At 43.7% G+C, this 15,051-nt stretch overlaps 1 protein-coding gene across 7 annotated transcripts; it reads left to right on the top strand.

The window, feature by feature from the left end:
• The first annotated feature begins 44 nt into the window (after window positions 1–44).
• On the top strand, window positions 45–14,823 carry ARHGEF39 (Rho guanine nucleotide exchange factor 39). 7 transcript variants are annotated; one of them, XM_058424223.1, is made up of 11 exons: window positions 45–104; window positions 1,337–1,422; window positions 2,717–2,901; window positions 3,829–3,923; window positions 4,323–4,443; window positions 5,408–5,526; window positions 7,243–7,313; window positions 9,075–9,203; window positions 12,854–12,981; window positions 13,802–13,890; window positions 14,054–14,823. In XM_058424223.1, the coding sequence occupies exons 3-11, from the start codon at window positions 2,755–2,757 to the stop codon at window positions 14,067–14,069; spliced, it is 915 nt and encodes a 304-aa protein (XP_058280206.1). In that variant the 5' UTR covers window positions 45–104; window positions 1,337–1,422; window positions 2,717–2,754; the 3' UTR covers window positions 14,070–14,823. The 7 variants fall into 7 exon arrangements, with proteins under 7 accessions (XP_058280206.1, XP_039947170.1, XP_039947165.1 ...); XM_040091236.2 differs by having other exon boundaries at window positions 12,752–12,981; XM_040091231.2 differs by having other exon boundaries at window positions 12,716–12,981.
• The last annotated feature ends 228 nt before the right edge of the window (window positions 14,824–15,051 follow it).

Here is a 15,051-nt window from a genome sequence, read left to right as displayed (position 1 = left end):
GCCCGGCCCGGCCCGGCCCCGCCGCCCTCCGTCCCCGCTCCGCCCCGGGACCGCCCGCCGGGGCGGAGCCACGTTTGAACGCGGGGCGGCGGCGGGACCGGCAGGTAACGGGCGGCGGGGCGGCGCGGGGCCGGGCCAGAGCCAGAACCGGGGCTGGAACCGGAACCAGAACCGAGACAGGGGCTGGGACCGGTGTTCTGGCGTGGAGTGGCGTGTCCCGTCCCTGTCTCCACCCGTGGAGGGGCCCATGGCAGGATGAACCCCTGAGCAGCGCAGCCTGACTTTGGTGGTAGTCCCGCTCTGCGCACAAGGCTCAACAGCATGACCCATAAAGATCCCTTAGGCTGAATTACCCCTGATTCCACCAAGTATTTCCTGAATCCGTGTCGCGGTCTGAGAAAAACATTTGGTAAATGGTTTAGTAAATGCTTTTCAGCCTTCTTTTTTTTTTTTTTTTTTTTTTTTTTTTTTTTTTTTTGGCGCATGGGTGTGTGTGGGGGTGTTTGTGGTTTTCTTTTTTTGGGGGGGCGGGGCTTTTTTAACTGGAAACATTTATTTCTTTAAAACCTATTTAATTTGATTAGAACCAACAAACAAACAACAGCAAAAAACCAAAACAGAATAATGAGTAAAATGATAATGAGTAAAATGATTCGTTCTTGGTCAAGAAAAACATTCCGTTCAATACTGCAAGGCTTTTGATGGATCTTTTCTCCTCTGCTGAAGAAATATAATACCCTTGGTTTTCACAGATCCAAGAAACACTTTTAATACCCTGCAGCACAAGCAAATTGAAGGAAGGCTAGGTGCATGTTTTACTTCCAGTATTAACTCCTACAATATTTACTCCTTTATTCCTCAGGATGTCTGAGGAGTGGCTGTGGGCTCCAGAGTTTCTCCCTTTCTGCTCCCCTTTCTCTAACCTCACAGTGTGGGATGTGGGGCCATGTGGCCCCTGGAGCTGACCCACCATGTGTTTGCACACTTGAGACATTGAGAGGCTGTGCTGCAATAAGAACAGGAGATTTTTGGAGGGTACTCAAAAAATTTAGAAATGGTGAAGGGGATGCTGCTAATGGTGGATTATAAGGTATAATAGAGTGTGCTGGTTTTCAGTGGTTTTTGAATGTGATCTGGGGAGAAGCAAGCTAGATCAGTTCTGTCACTTGTAGGTGAAGTGTTTTCCACTGTACCCACAGGCTGCAGGCAGCTCTCACCCTGCAGACCTGACGTAGAATATATTGTGCAATAATGGGAGTGTTTGAACTTCTTTATGTGGGCAGTAGGTGGTCAAGCCTGGTATAACTTTTTTGTTTTAATTATTGTGTGTTAAAAGAAATTGGTCTGCAAAATGAAGATCTTGACTGCAGTCTACCTGCTCTAGAGGTGCTCTGTGAATGGCAGCGTTTTAGTCCATTACTGGTGAGTGCTTTGCAACTGCACTTGAATAGAAACATGGAAAGGTTTGCGTTGAGAAGGGACCTTAAAGACCATTTCGTTCCAGCAGCCCTGCAAAGCCCAAGGATGCCTTCCACAGACAGAGATGTTCAGGGTTCCATCTAGCTTGGCCTTGAACATTTCTGGGGCAGGACTAATGCTGAGCTTGAGCTGGTGTTCCCTGCAGTGCTGCCTCTCCATCCGTGCCAGGTCTCCCGTGCTCGACCAAGTCGTGGTCTTGGCTAGGCTTGTGGTTGTGCTGTAAGTGGATATGAGGGTAAAGCTCTGGAGAAGCTGCTGCTACAATAAATCACTGCTCATGTCCCTCAGCTCTCTGGACTTTTGGTAACTCATTAAATGAGTCCTGGTACTCATTTGATGTGAAACTTTTGTTTCAGACATTGGTTTATGTATCTGAAGTGTCTCTGGAAGATGGTGTTTGACAGATCTCCTTCTCTATGATGACACATCTTTCTGTATTAGCGTATCTTGTCCTTGTGGGAAACAGAGCTTTTCAGAGGCAACTCAGCTTCCAACAAAACTGCAGATTTCATGCTGGAGCAAGTGTGCAACTGCCCGTACTGCCTTTTCATCAAAAGGCTGATACCTAGCTGGTATTCTGCTAAAACATGCCTCTTTCTCTGAATGTGATAAACAATGTTTTTCTGTGCAGCAAAACCATGATACTGTAGCAGAAGAGTAGAGCAGGAGCAAAGCTGGTGTGATTCACTGCAGTTGCTCGGCCTCTCTCACCTCTAGCAGCACAAAATAATGTTAGAAAATGATAAAGCAAACTACTTGCTTCTTAGTAACCTCCATGGGAAAACAAGCAGGAATGCTCTCTTCTCTTTCCCTGTGATTGGGGGGACATCCTGCTACAATCCCCCTGAAAGACAAATCTTATGGTTATTTTCTACTCCTATCCACAGTACCTCTCCCACCCACAAACTTGCTTGAGTTTAACATGAATTTCACACAAAGAGTGGGGAGGACAAAACACAGGAAGCAGTGGTTTTGCACGTGGGATTGTGCACTGAGATTTGCTTACGGATGTATCCTCATGTACCACTCTTGCTTTCACAGCCTGGTCTCTCTAATGGTGTTCCTCTGTTTGAGGCAGGCCCCTGTGCCCACGGGAGGGAATGCCGAAGGAAACTGTTAATAATGGTTGCTGGCAGCTGACTTCCCTTATTTCCTAGGAAAGTGTAAGAGTTTTTAGCTCCTATGCTGTCAAGTAGGTAATTCTTTTGCTGTGTGTTCATCTTGCTTGGTTCTTCAGGATCCTTTACTTCCCTGTATATCAACCCTGACTCTGCCATGAGTGCCTCATCCCTGCTATTTGTGGTTGGAGCAAACACTGTGGAAGACCAGCGGGCTCGCTGGGAGAGAAAGCGCAGCAGGACAGCCAAGGAACTGCTGGAAACAGAGCACAAATACCTTGAGCAGCTGGATTTGGTGCTCACAGTGAGTATTTCTGTCCCTTCTGATAACATGGGTGTCTTCAGACAGCACATACTTTTTGTGTTGTCATGGGAAAGGGTCAAGAGCAATACTGTGGTACATCCCTAATGCCTGGGACACCTACTGGGGCTGAAAGGGTTTTTTGTTGTTTTTCTTTTACCCTCTCTGCAATATTCAACAGCTCAAGGATTTGGCTTTTTGGCCTTGGTCTGTACACAGACATATATGTTTTAAGTTTTGATTGAATAGAGGGCTTGCCCAAAGATGCCTGAGATGTATGAACTGTAGGGACACAGACAAGAAAAAATTATGGACAGGATGGTGAAAAACAGAGGCATTGGAGGATATTCAAATAGACTCTTTTAATGCTGTAGTACTGTTTCATGTGTTTACAGTTATGGTGAAAACTACAAGGCTTACATCTGATGGTGGCTATCTTAGGTAGACTGTCACAATATTTTATAACTTTCTAAGCCAAAGAGTGTTCAGGCTGCAGCTTCTGGCTTCTGCTCTGTGCCACAAGTGGCCTTTGAATGACCTCAGAAGTTAATTAACTTTGCAGCCTCCAAGTACTTAAAGGGGGCTTATAAAAAAGAGGGAGAGTAGCTTTTTGCACAGGCACATAGTGATAGGAAAAGGAGGAGTGCTTTTAAACGGAAAGACGGTAAGCTTAGATTAGATGTTAGGAAGAACATTTATTTACTGTAAGGGTTGTGAGGCACTGGCACAGATGGCCCAGAGAAGCTGTGGATGCCCCATCCCTGGAAGTGACCAGCCAGGTTGGATTGGACTTGGAAAGTGTCTCTGACCAGGCTGGAACTAGATGGTCTTTAAGATACTTTCCAATCCAAACCACTCAGTGATTCTGTGATGATTTGGGAATGCTACCTGTTTGAAATTCCTTTTTTTGTTTTTTTTTTCCCTGCTTAGTACTTTGTGACAATTTTAAAGGCCAAAGGGACGCTGAAACCTGCTGTGTTGGAAACTATATTTGGACCCCTGGAGCCCTTATATTCAGCCAGCCAGTAAGTGGACACAGGATGCAATTCCTGTAATTATATTGGGAGGACTCTATGTTGATGAGAAAGTAAGATTTGGGGAAATAAGGCTAACACCTTGTAAAATAGGCATTCACTCCTAGCACTGCTAGCCTTGGTGGCACTTTGAGGTGTCCCCAGGGAAATCCTGATCTGTATCTCATATCTGGGTACACAGTTACTGGACAGTGGTTTAAGCTCAGTAAGTCTGCTCCACAACGTGTTTTGTGGCTTACTCTCTGACCTCCAAGCACAAAATTGGCATAGAAACTGGATATGAGGTAGAGAATGGTAAAGGCTGGTGAGCAAAGGAACGAATCAGAAGGAGCTGTGAAAATGCCAGTAGTAATGTATCCCTCACAAGCCGTCTTTGCTCCTTATGCACAGTGTTCTGTCACTTCACCTGGAGAAAGGGAATTTGGGACCAGGACTGGAAAATTTTTGTCTGAGTCTGGATCTTTATGGCCACTATGCTGAGAATTTGGAGGAGGCAAATATAACCTTGAAGGTAAGTATCTACTTTAGTCCTCCTATGGTTTCTCTTTTTCCATTCTGTGAAACTGCACATCCTTCCGTTTGTCTTCTGTCTGGGGAAAGATCAGTGCACTTACTTTTTCTGGGCTGATGAAATTCAGGCTTTCTTCCACAACAAATTGGTGAAAACTTCTCTTCTTATTTAGAGCTTCAAATTTCTGATGCTTTTTTCAGGTTTGTATAGGTATGTGCATATGCTGAGCACTGCTTTCTCAAACACAGTCCTGGATTTACTCCCACTCCTTCCTAACTGGCAAGCCTAGAGAGTTTCCAGGCTTTCACTATGATACAGTCGTCTCTTTCTAGGAAGCGCCAACGCCCCTAGTCTCTCCCACTATCACCAACTGTATCCTAGCAGTGGGATTTCCTTTTCCTTCACATTTTCTTTTCTATGTTGAAGATGACTTTTTCCTTCCCATTTATATCTTCAAATACAACCTGTTTTCAAGAAATTTCTGCAGAATATATATTTATTCTGAAGTCCTGACAGCTGTATCTGGAATTGAAACTACTCAACTCCCAGACTGTGCTTGTTCCCAGATGCAGAATGTACTGGGATGCTTCCCTCCTCTTGTCTTTGCATGCATGTATTCATGCTTTTGATTTTCCAAGAGAAAAAGACATTTTGGATACTTGTCTTAAGGTGACGGAGTGCAGATTTGCATTGCTTTTTCTTGAAACACATGGAAAAAATCCACAAGCACTCTCTCTGTTTTCCTAACTGGGCCAATGTATGGGGGGGGAGAGATATCACTTCATTACCCACTGGAATATATGGTCAGGAGAAAGGGAATATCTTGCCCATAGCCACAAAAGAAGTTGATGCCTGTGGGATTGGAGTCCTAAACTTTAAGGTGAAGTGTTCCAAGCTCGGGTACAGACTAGGACACACAGTTCTTTCTGTTGTCTCAAAGCTAAATCCCTTTTTTGCTTCACAGAAACAAGTGAGGAAAAATAAGTCATTCCGGCAGTTTAAGAAACTCCAGGAGACTCGACCTCAGTTTAAAGGGAAGGAGCTAGAGGATCTGCTTCTTTTGCCCCTGCAGAGGCTGCACCAGTAAGTAAGCAATTGTGACCCTTCAAACGATTAGCATAAGAAGGGAAAAAAGAATATAACACTGTCTTTATTGCTATGAAAGGTATTGTGTCTCAAAATCAGAGCATAGAGACAGCAATGAAACAGACCTGAGGATGTACCTGTAAAGTGGAATCAATGTACACAGATGGGAGATGATGCAGGAAGGTGGTTGTGTTTAGCCCTGGCTCCTTCCTCTAGCTCTTGGGTAGAATTGGAGGCTTTCTGCTGTCTCAGTAAGCTACTGAAATTTGGCCCTGAATGAAAAGCAAGCTGACTGAAATGGTGCAGAAATGATGGTCTCTGCCCGTGATGCTTTTGCTCCATTTTCATGCATATTGCTGACCTGGAGCAATTGTGAGTCTTGTAGATTGCTGCTTTTGGAGAGAAATGAGATTAATGAACAGAGAGCTTCTCTTTCCTCTCTGGTTATCAGGGCCGTATGCTTTCCTCAGATTTGATGCCTGTCACATTTGTCTGCGTCCGGACAGATCCACCCAGGATCGCTGCATCTCCCTCTTGAGGCACCAAACCTTTTAGTTTTCAAGAAATGTTTAGACTACATCATTGAAGACGTGATTTTTAGGGTTGTCCTAAAAATGCAGAGGCATGAATTGGACTTGATGATCCTTGTGGATGCCTTCCAGCTGGGATGTTCTGTGATCATCTCCCCTTTGAAGAGGCAAATGGACTGCCTGAGGGGAGTGCTGCATGCACTCATGGGCAGCCCTTTCTTGGGAAGGTGTGTGGGTAATAGAGGTGGTTTTCTGGGAACCCAGATTCTGCTGCTATAGATCCAGTAGCTGTTTTTTAACCATGATCTTATCTACACTAAAGCAAATTTGAGAGATTGAGGACCTCGTTTCTTTGAAAATCATTTGGAGACAGCATACCACAGTCTTTCATGTAACTTTATGTAATGCTTTTAATCAGCTTGGCAGAAGTAAACATTAAGTAGATTGGCGGGTTTTTACTATGATTCTTTGGATACCTCTTTTAAATTTGCAAAACAGCAGTATGTTTATTGCTGTCCAATTATTTGGAAAAATGTGAGTTTTTTTATTAAAAAAGTCTAATTTTTTCATGAATCGGCTCTATCGTATTCTAATTTCTTTAAAACCCTGTTAACATATGCACTAGGTCATATGAGTTCTGCTAGTTTGTGAAACTGTTAAGTTCCCTCTGTTTGACTTCACTGGGCAAATGCACAGAAAGCATTTGCAGAGATCTTATCCTTTCCAGTAGAGACTGAAAGGAAAAAAGGAAAAGTTGGGTCTTAGTTCTCATAGAAATGCCTTTATTTTCTTATGTGGGCAGGAAACATGGTATGAATGCCACCATTCATATGCTATTAAAACTAGATAGTTCAAAGAGAAATTTGTCGCTTATTGGAGACATGTTTATATGAATTCTGAGAGAGTCTCAGGACTCTCTTAAGTCTCAGGCCTTAAGTGGTTTGTGAGTCTGCTTCTACTGGATGCCCAGGAAAACCCCAAAGGTCTGCAAATGTGCAAAATACATGGGTTATTTTAGTTGAGATGGTTGATAATAAAATGAATGTGAATGGGGTGTGTCCAAAACGGCTTGGTTAGTCTTACTCAGTCTCCTGGCTGAGTGTTCACGTACTATTACTAACAGGAGGTGCTGCTGATCTTCCTGGTGTCTCCTTGTGAATTAAACCTGCTCTCTCCACCTCAGGTACAAGCATTTCTTCAGAGACCTGCTGGAGAACACCAGCCCAGACACAGCTGAGTACCAGAAACTTGCAAGTAGGATTCCACCTTTAAATGCTGGCACTTTGATCAATGATACTCTCCTTGCTAAGAATATTTTGACTCCCACAAACAGCCTGCTTCCAAAGGGAAAAAAAAAAAAATTCCTCTCTCTCTGGGGTTCTAGTGGATTACTATTTTACTTCTCCATCTTGATCAATATGTCCCTGAGAACACATTAGGAATAAAAATATAGACTAACTGCCCATGAAAATAGCCTAATAGTTAGGTTGGAGAAATGGCAGCTCTGTTTTTTTTTTTCTGAACTCTGCTGCTTGTGACGCACTGGAACAGATAGCTCAAGGCATTTGCTGATGCCCCATTCCTGGAAGAGTTCAAGGCCAGGCTGGATATAGTCCTGAACAATGTGATGTATTTGAAGGTGTCCCTGCCCATGGCAGGTGGGTTAGGACAAGCTGATCTTTAAGGTCCCTTCCAATCCAAACCATTCTCTGACTCTCTTGGTCACATGCCTCAATTTTTTAGGATAATTTGTGTCCTTCATGCTATATCCAGTCACTAGAGGTGTCCCCAAGGGCACGGTATCAGGGTCAGTCCTATTTAATATCTTTACTGATGATCTGGATGAGGGAATCGAGAGTACCCTCAGCCAGTGTGCAGGTGGCACCAAACTGGGTGGGAGTGCTGATCTGCTGGAGGGCAGGAAGGCTCTGCAGGGGGTTCTGGACAGGCTGGATGCATGGGCTGAGGCCAATTTTGTGAGGCTCAACCAGGCCAAGTGCTGGGTCCCATCCCTGGGTCACAACAACCCCAGGCAGTGCCGCAGGCTGGGACAGAGTGGCTGGAAAGCTGCTGAGTGGGAAAGGACCTGGCGGGGCTGATCAACGGTGGCTGAACATGAGCTGGAGTGTGCCCAGGTGGCCAAGAAGTCCAAGGACATCCTGAATCTATCAGCAATGGTGTGGCCCAGGACCAGAGCAGTGACTGTCCCTCTGTACTGGGCACTGGTGAGGCCACACCTCAAATCCTGGGTTCAGTTTTGAGACACTTAGCTTATTAGGAAAGACACTGAGGTGCTGGAGTGTGTCCAGAGGGAGCAGCGGAGCTGGGGAAGGATCTGGAGCACAGCTCCTGTGAGATGTGGCTGAGGGAGCTAGGGGTGTTTAGTCTGGAGAAAAGGGATGACCTGATCACACTCTACAAGTGCCTGAAAGGAGGTTGTGGCCAGTGGGGATTGGCCTCTTCTCCCAGGTAACAAGCAACAGGACGAGGGGAAATGGTGTCAAGCTGTGCCAGGGGAAGTTCAGGATGGACACTGGCAGGCATTTTTTCATGGAAAGAGTTGTTAAACACTGGAATGGACTGCCCAGGGAAGTGGTAGAGTCACCATCCCTGAAAATGTTTAAGAAATGATACTCAATGCCATGGTCTACTTGACAAGGTGGTGTTCAGTCCTAGGTGATCTCAGTAGTCTTTTCCAATCTAAATGATCCTGTGGTTTGTACAAACAGTTATCACTACTTGTAGGGCATTTTCCTGTCTTTGCTTCCAAATCCAGGAAATTATTCCTCTCTCTGATGTTTCATTGGCAAATGTTTTCTAGAACTGCAGAATTGGAAGGAGGCCTCTGGAGGTGATCTAGTCCAATCTCCCACAGAAATTCTTGAATAAAGCTATTGTTGATACTTGATTTAAAACTTTTCTTCTTAATTTCATACTGTCTTTTCTTAGCAGGATGTATAAGGTGAAATATGCATTCATTTGTGATAACTTCAGAGTATGCTGCTATAATTTCAGAGGCTGTGAAATCTGTTTGTGAGGTATCTCACTGGGTCCAAGACATCTTTGATAAGAGAGAGAACTCCTCGCAGCTACTTCGGGTTCAGAAATTGCTCAAAGGACAAAAGACTCAGGTTTTGACTCCAGGTGGGTCTTACTGACAGCTGTTTTTCTCCTGCGATGCTGAGATATGTGGATGTTCTCTTTCATCTCTGACTCAACTCACATTAACCAGTTTTCCCCTTCTGCCCAAATTCCACAGATAGGTGGTAAAGGAATATGACTACTAATTCAGGCACTTTTTTTTTTTTTTTTTTTTAATTAAGAATTTTTGAGTAAGGATAAGCAACAGCTTAATTGCCTGACATTCAGATAGGAGAAACTGATGACATGTGGTCAGAAAGTTAGGAACCCAAGAAGATCAGGAGTATAAGTCCTGGGTGGGAATGAAAGAGAGACACTAAATTCTTTTGGCAGAGTGTAAGTGGCGGTATTATCCCTACTGCATTGCAGGAACCATAGATTCCTGAGTGTAAAGGGCAGGAGAACTGTGTTGTTGTTTACAATAAGCTACAAGATTAATGGCATTCTGCTTATACCCGTCATATGAAGAATTTTCTTTTATCTGCATGGTTAAACAGAGCCAGAAATCACCATATTTGTGTTGATAGCTGATACAGATAAAGACACAGTCACTGGCATGTAAGAACATTTAAAAGGATAACACGTCTCTTATGTGACTGGGTACTCTCCATACCCAGACCACACTCTGAGCTATGTATGAAATATTGTGAGAAATGTGCACAGTCTGGGTAATTATGAAATGGTCATTTGGGGCTTCAACTGTAGCCTCACTCAACTCAGCTATTGCAGAGATTATCCAGGCACAGTGCTGCAGCTGGAGAAGAGTGTTAAAGTCACTGTATGTGAAGCTCTTTAAGACAAGCACCTCCAGGTACTTGTGAATGTGGTTGTCATGAACACATGTGGATTTTTGGATGAAAAAACTTTCCCCACTGGGATATGGAAAGATGCAGAAGGGTAAAATGGAGAAAGCTCGTGGGCTGAGACAGAGACAGTTTAACAAGTAAAGTGAAAGCTGTTCATGCAAAACAAAGCCATGCAAGGAATTTATCCGCCACTTGTTATTGGCAGGCAGGTGTTCTCCTGTTCCTAGGAAAGGGCTCTAACCAGGGGTCTACCACACATTGTGGTTACTTGGCAAGACAAAAGCCATCACTTTAAAACTCCCCCCTTTCCTTCTTCTTTCCCAGCATAACAGGCTGAGCATGATATAAATGTCCCTTTGGGGATTTCAGATCAGCTGTCCTAGCTGTGACCCTTCCCACATTCATGTTCTCTCCCAGCCTCCTCACTTGTGGCTTGAGAGGCAGAAAAGACTTTATACTGAGCAGTGCTTACACAGCAATAAACAAAAGATCCCTGTGTTGTCTGTCAATGGTGTTTTCAGTGCAAATCCAAAACAGCCACATATCAGCTACTATGGGAAAAAATAATTCTATCCTAGCCAAACCAGCACAGGTAGAACAAAGGTTGCTTATCAGAGGTTATTCTCAAAGATGCTCAGTCTGTGAGCAAATTAATTTACAATTCCCTCTCCTGTTCTTAGAATCCTTTTGGTGCTGCCAGGTGAAAGGGAGCTAACACAGGTATGCTCTGCTTATACGGAGCAGAAGCATGTGTTGGGGTGCCTGGGCACACTTGGGGCAGTGTGATAAGCAAAAAGATAAATCAGTTATCCTGGTTGATGTTAGAACTCATAAGATAACACCATAAAAACAAACACCCCCAAAGAGTATAACTATTCCAGAGATGGCCACTGTTTGAAAGTGCTTGGTGCACTGATTATTTTGGTCTCTGAAAATTCTGAGATGTAGTAGGATGACTGTTGAGGGTCAGTAAAGTCATTCCCATTATCTAGGACAGAGAATTCTTATAGTCATATTTTCCATTGGCTGGAGTTACAGATATCATGAGATATGAGAAGCAGAAATGTAAGAGGCAGCTGGGGCTTGCTAGTTTTGGGCCAGCTTTCCAGAAACACGATAGCTTTTGCAGGACAGTTAAGACTGTGTCCTGTTGCCAGGAGGGAACAGGAGAGAAAACAAAATGCTGTAGATTCAGAACAAGGGGGGAGTGTTGGAGATGGGTATCTCACATTTGCCAGTGTGTCTGAGATGTCCTGCTCCCAGCGAGGAGATCCTGCTTTTCTTGCTGTCTTTCATATTCAGGACAAATACTGTATCAGCCAGAACTGCCTCCTTAACTGAGCACACTTTTCTGTCATCCAGAGCTTCCCCGGAGATATTTTCTTGCCCTTCTTTCACAACAATTTCCTAGAACTTGTACACCTGGGAATCCTGGACATGGATCTATATTGCAAGACTTTCAGTACAGCCTGGGTCAGATTGTATGCCTGTGAGTCTGATCACATCATAAGGGAAACAGCTGCCAGCCCAGGCTCATGCGTCTGACACTTTCCTCCCATTTGTTTTTTAAAACGTAGAGTGATTCCTGCACCTCATCCTTCTCTTCCTCAGTTTCTTTTTCAGATAGGAGGAGTGGTTCCAGTGGAATAAGCTAAGCAGGAATCCACTCGCTTTGTTTTGTGACTGTAGCATTCTACAAAGACACAATCCACAATCCATAATGAAAACAACACCGTGTTTTTTCTCTAAAATAGCTCATGCAGAAGCTAAGGCATGAAAGGGTGGTTGAAATTCCCTGGCAGATGTTTCCTGAACAAGATCAGGTGGCAATACCTTGTTATGGCTTTACATTTTTATAAATAATCTTACTGGCAGGTGTCCTCATAATTCATGAGAGTTGATGGTTATCTTCCACAATATGCCTAGTAAGAAGTCCTGTTTTAATTATTTTATTTATTTCATTTTTTTTAATTGCTGCTTACAGCTAGGCTTATTGGATTATTTTAACTATTTTCTTCCTCTTCCTTTTCCTCTTGTTTTATCACAACAATTTAACGGGTGGATGACATTGGACTCCGTTCTGCATGAGAGGTTGATAAGGTTTCCTATTCAGACCTTCCTTGTTTTCAATCTCCTTTCATTCCTTCACTTTAGAACAGTTGTCTGCAATCTGTACTCTCTTGGCTGTATATAGTTAGATGACCTGTGAAATACGGTTTTGTTTTGGGGAGGTTTTTTGAGTTTATTTAATTACCACACACAAACAAAACAAGGAAAAAAATTATAAGTTTTCAAAGCTGAAGCTAGTTTCTGTTACACCACTAATGACAAACAAATGGGCAACACAATTTATTGTAATTCATGTTGTGTTTTCTGAAGGCTTATGTTAATTTAAAGGCATGAATACCGTTCTCAAACCATGTTTTGGTTCTGATCACTTTAAACAGTCTTGCATATGATAATATACTCTTAATTAAAATAGCAGATTTATAACAACTTCAGCTGCTCCTCATGTGCTAAGTGTTTTAGGCTGGTTACTGCTCCTGCACGGGTGTTTGCCGCGCTGATGGGCTGGGCCCAGCTGACATCCAATGCCTTCTAGTGGCTGGAATTGATGTAGAACACAGCAACCTACAAGGGTGGCTCACTCTATATTCTTGTTTGTCTCATTGCATCCTTTACTTTTTATTCCTGCCCACCCTCCCTCAGATCTCACAGCTGTCTCTGTTTCCCCGGCATGCTCAGGGCGCTGGTATATCCGTGAAGGCTGGCTTTTGGTGGTGCCTTCAAAGGGAGAACAACTGAAGCGCAGGATGTTCTTCCTGTTCTCTGATATCCTCATTGCAGCGAAGCCCTGCCACCCACTGCACCTGCTGAACTCCAACAAATTGTCCTGCCAGGCTGTCTACCCGCTCCACCAGTGCTCAGTGGATAAAGTGTTCGGCCACACGTGGAGCCAGGGAGGGCTCCTCAGTGTAAGTCTTTCCACCCACACCAGGCAGAAGTGCCAGTGGAGTCAGACCTGGAAGCAGATCTCCAGCTGTCTCAGCAGCAGCGGGACCAAGATGATGACAGTGACAAAATGCAGTGAGCAAGTCTGAGTTAGGACAACCCCTTCCTTTCTTGAGTGATGCAGGTACTTTTTGTTTCATGTCGTGGAGCCTCCTTCACACTCTGGGGTTACAGGCTGCTGCTTGCTTCACTTAGCTCAGGTACGGAGGCTCCACTAGGACTCTGACATGCCCTCATCAGAACCACAGTTTTGGGGGGCAGCCCCACAACTTGACAATGAATATGGAGCATTACACTGACGGAACATGTAGAAAAAGAGAATGAGAAAGACGTGGATGTTATCACAACAGATGTTGCTCACCTAACTCCCTGAGGGCTGCAGATTCCTTGACAGGTACCAGAGTCTTCTCTCAGGGTTGCAAGGTCAGTTCTTCCAAGGTTGCACCTGGGGGCTGTGTGAGTTCCTTTCTTGTGAGCTATGACAAAGAACTCTTTGAGCAAGCTGTGACCTGTAGATTATGGTAGTGGAAGGACCCCTAGGGACAGTTTGGAATATGGTAGAAAACCAGATGATGAGCTGCTGAGAATTGCTCACCTTCAAACAGGTCAGAACGAGCTGTCAACTATGACTGGAAACAACGGACAAGACTGGCACTTATTCTGTACTGTACAGCCTCTGGCTTCACTCAGTATTAAGGCTAAATTTTTCCACCTGGGAAGGAAAAAGGGTGAAAATCATCATGCAGGGACTGACTGAATTCAGTGGTGATGATTGTCTTTCAGCTTTCCTTTCCACACAAGACACTGCTGTTGATGTCCAACAACCAACAAGAGATCAATGACTGGTACCGGAGTCTCACAGCTGCAGTCAGGTAGGTATCCATGTTCTAGAGGTGGAAGAGGACAGGACAAAGAAGTGTCCACTGGATCTGTGTGTGCTAATAAAGGCAACGGAGGTGGCCTGGTGCTGGCAGCCAGGACACAAGCGAGATTGCCCACATTTACTGTGAATTTCCCCTTTGTTTTCCTCTACAGGCAGCTGAAAGCCTGACCCGAGCACAAGACAAGACTGGCAGGACAACCACCCTCATGGCAGAAGCTCCCACAATCTTATAAAATGTTCAGGGACATACAGTAGCACTGAATTGAGGAGGACTATACACTGTATTTGTGAGATGATGAATGCTTTGTTAGCTGCCCTAATACTCATACAGATACTGCCAAAAATGCATTTGTATATAAAAAAGACCTGTATCAAGGATTTTCCCCAATTTAGCTTAGAAGCTTCTAGCTTTTTGTACTTTAGTAAACTCAGATTATTAACTTTAGATCAAGCAGATGAAAGTGCGACTTATTTTCCCTCATTAAATGTTTTTTAAAGGTGTTTTTGTATTTTGTTAAAACCTCAGCACGGACTTTTAATAATGTGGAAGTTGTGCAGCAGTTTGGTTCAGAAAACATCTATTTGAATATGATCAGCTGCAAAGAGAACAATTTCAAGGTTATTAGAAATATAAAGATTAAAGTCTTTCTGAACACTGACCTCCTAGAAGTTCAACTATTTTTTCTTTTTCCTTAAGTAGTATCATCCATCTTTAATTTCTCACTGGCATTTATTAAAACAGATAATAAATACTGTTACTGTGTGAGGTGTCTACAAGAGAGAATAAACAGTGGGGGTTCTTTGTCTTTCCATACCATTAGATTGCTACACAGGCTCACTAGCTTAAATCTCTTAAGTTTGTTAAACTTGGGAGGAGAAATACAACAAGGTTTAGGAAACCACACTTAGTTCCACTGTGTTTTGCCAGATGTTCTTGAAGTCCTTTCCATCTGGGTATTCTATCATGCGATTTTATGTTTGGATTGGTTTTGGTTTTTTTTTTCACTTCAGAGTTACAGCTAGGACTTTCAAGTACTAGCTGTGCCTGAAATTAAACACAAAGCTAACAATTTAAGATTCTTATTGCCCAGTAGTTACATGACTCTGAACAAGTTCTGCTATTCTCCCTTTTTGTTCTAATTAATACACA

This window comes from Hirundo rustica, chromosome Z (genome assembly GCF_015227805.2).
Source record: "Hirundo rustica isolate bHirRus1 chromosome Z, bHirRus1.pri.v3, whole genome shotgun sequence".
Taxonomy (NCBI): domain Eukaryota; kingdom Metazoa; phylum Chordata; class Aves; order Passeriformes; family Hirundinidae; genus Hirundo; species Hirundo rustica.
Note: the sequence above shows the minus strand (reverse complement) of the source record. Positions and strands in the feature narration are given on the sequence as shown.

What these genes read in the sequence shown, in the direction of transcription:
- ARHGEF39 (XM_040091231.2), top strand. Translation starts at nt 2,755, where the DNA reads ATGAGTGCCTCATCCCTGCTATTTGTGGTTGGAGCAAACACTGTGGAA. An exon ending in AGGCAAATATAACCTTGAAG is followed by an intron (nt 4,444 to 5,407) that starts GTAAGTATCTAC and finishes TTTGCTTCACAG; the next exon opens with AAACAAGTGAGGAAAAATAA. An exon ending in GCCAGGGAGGGCTCCTCAGT is followed by an intron (nt 12,982 to 13,801) that starts GTAAGTCTTTCC and finishes ATTGTCTTTCAG; the next exon opens with CTTTCCTTTCCACACAAGAC.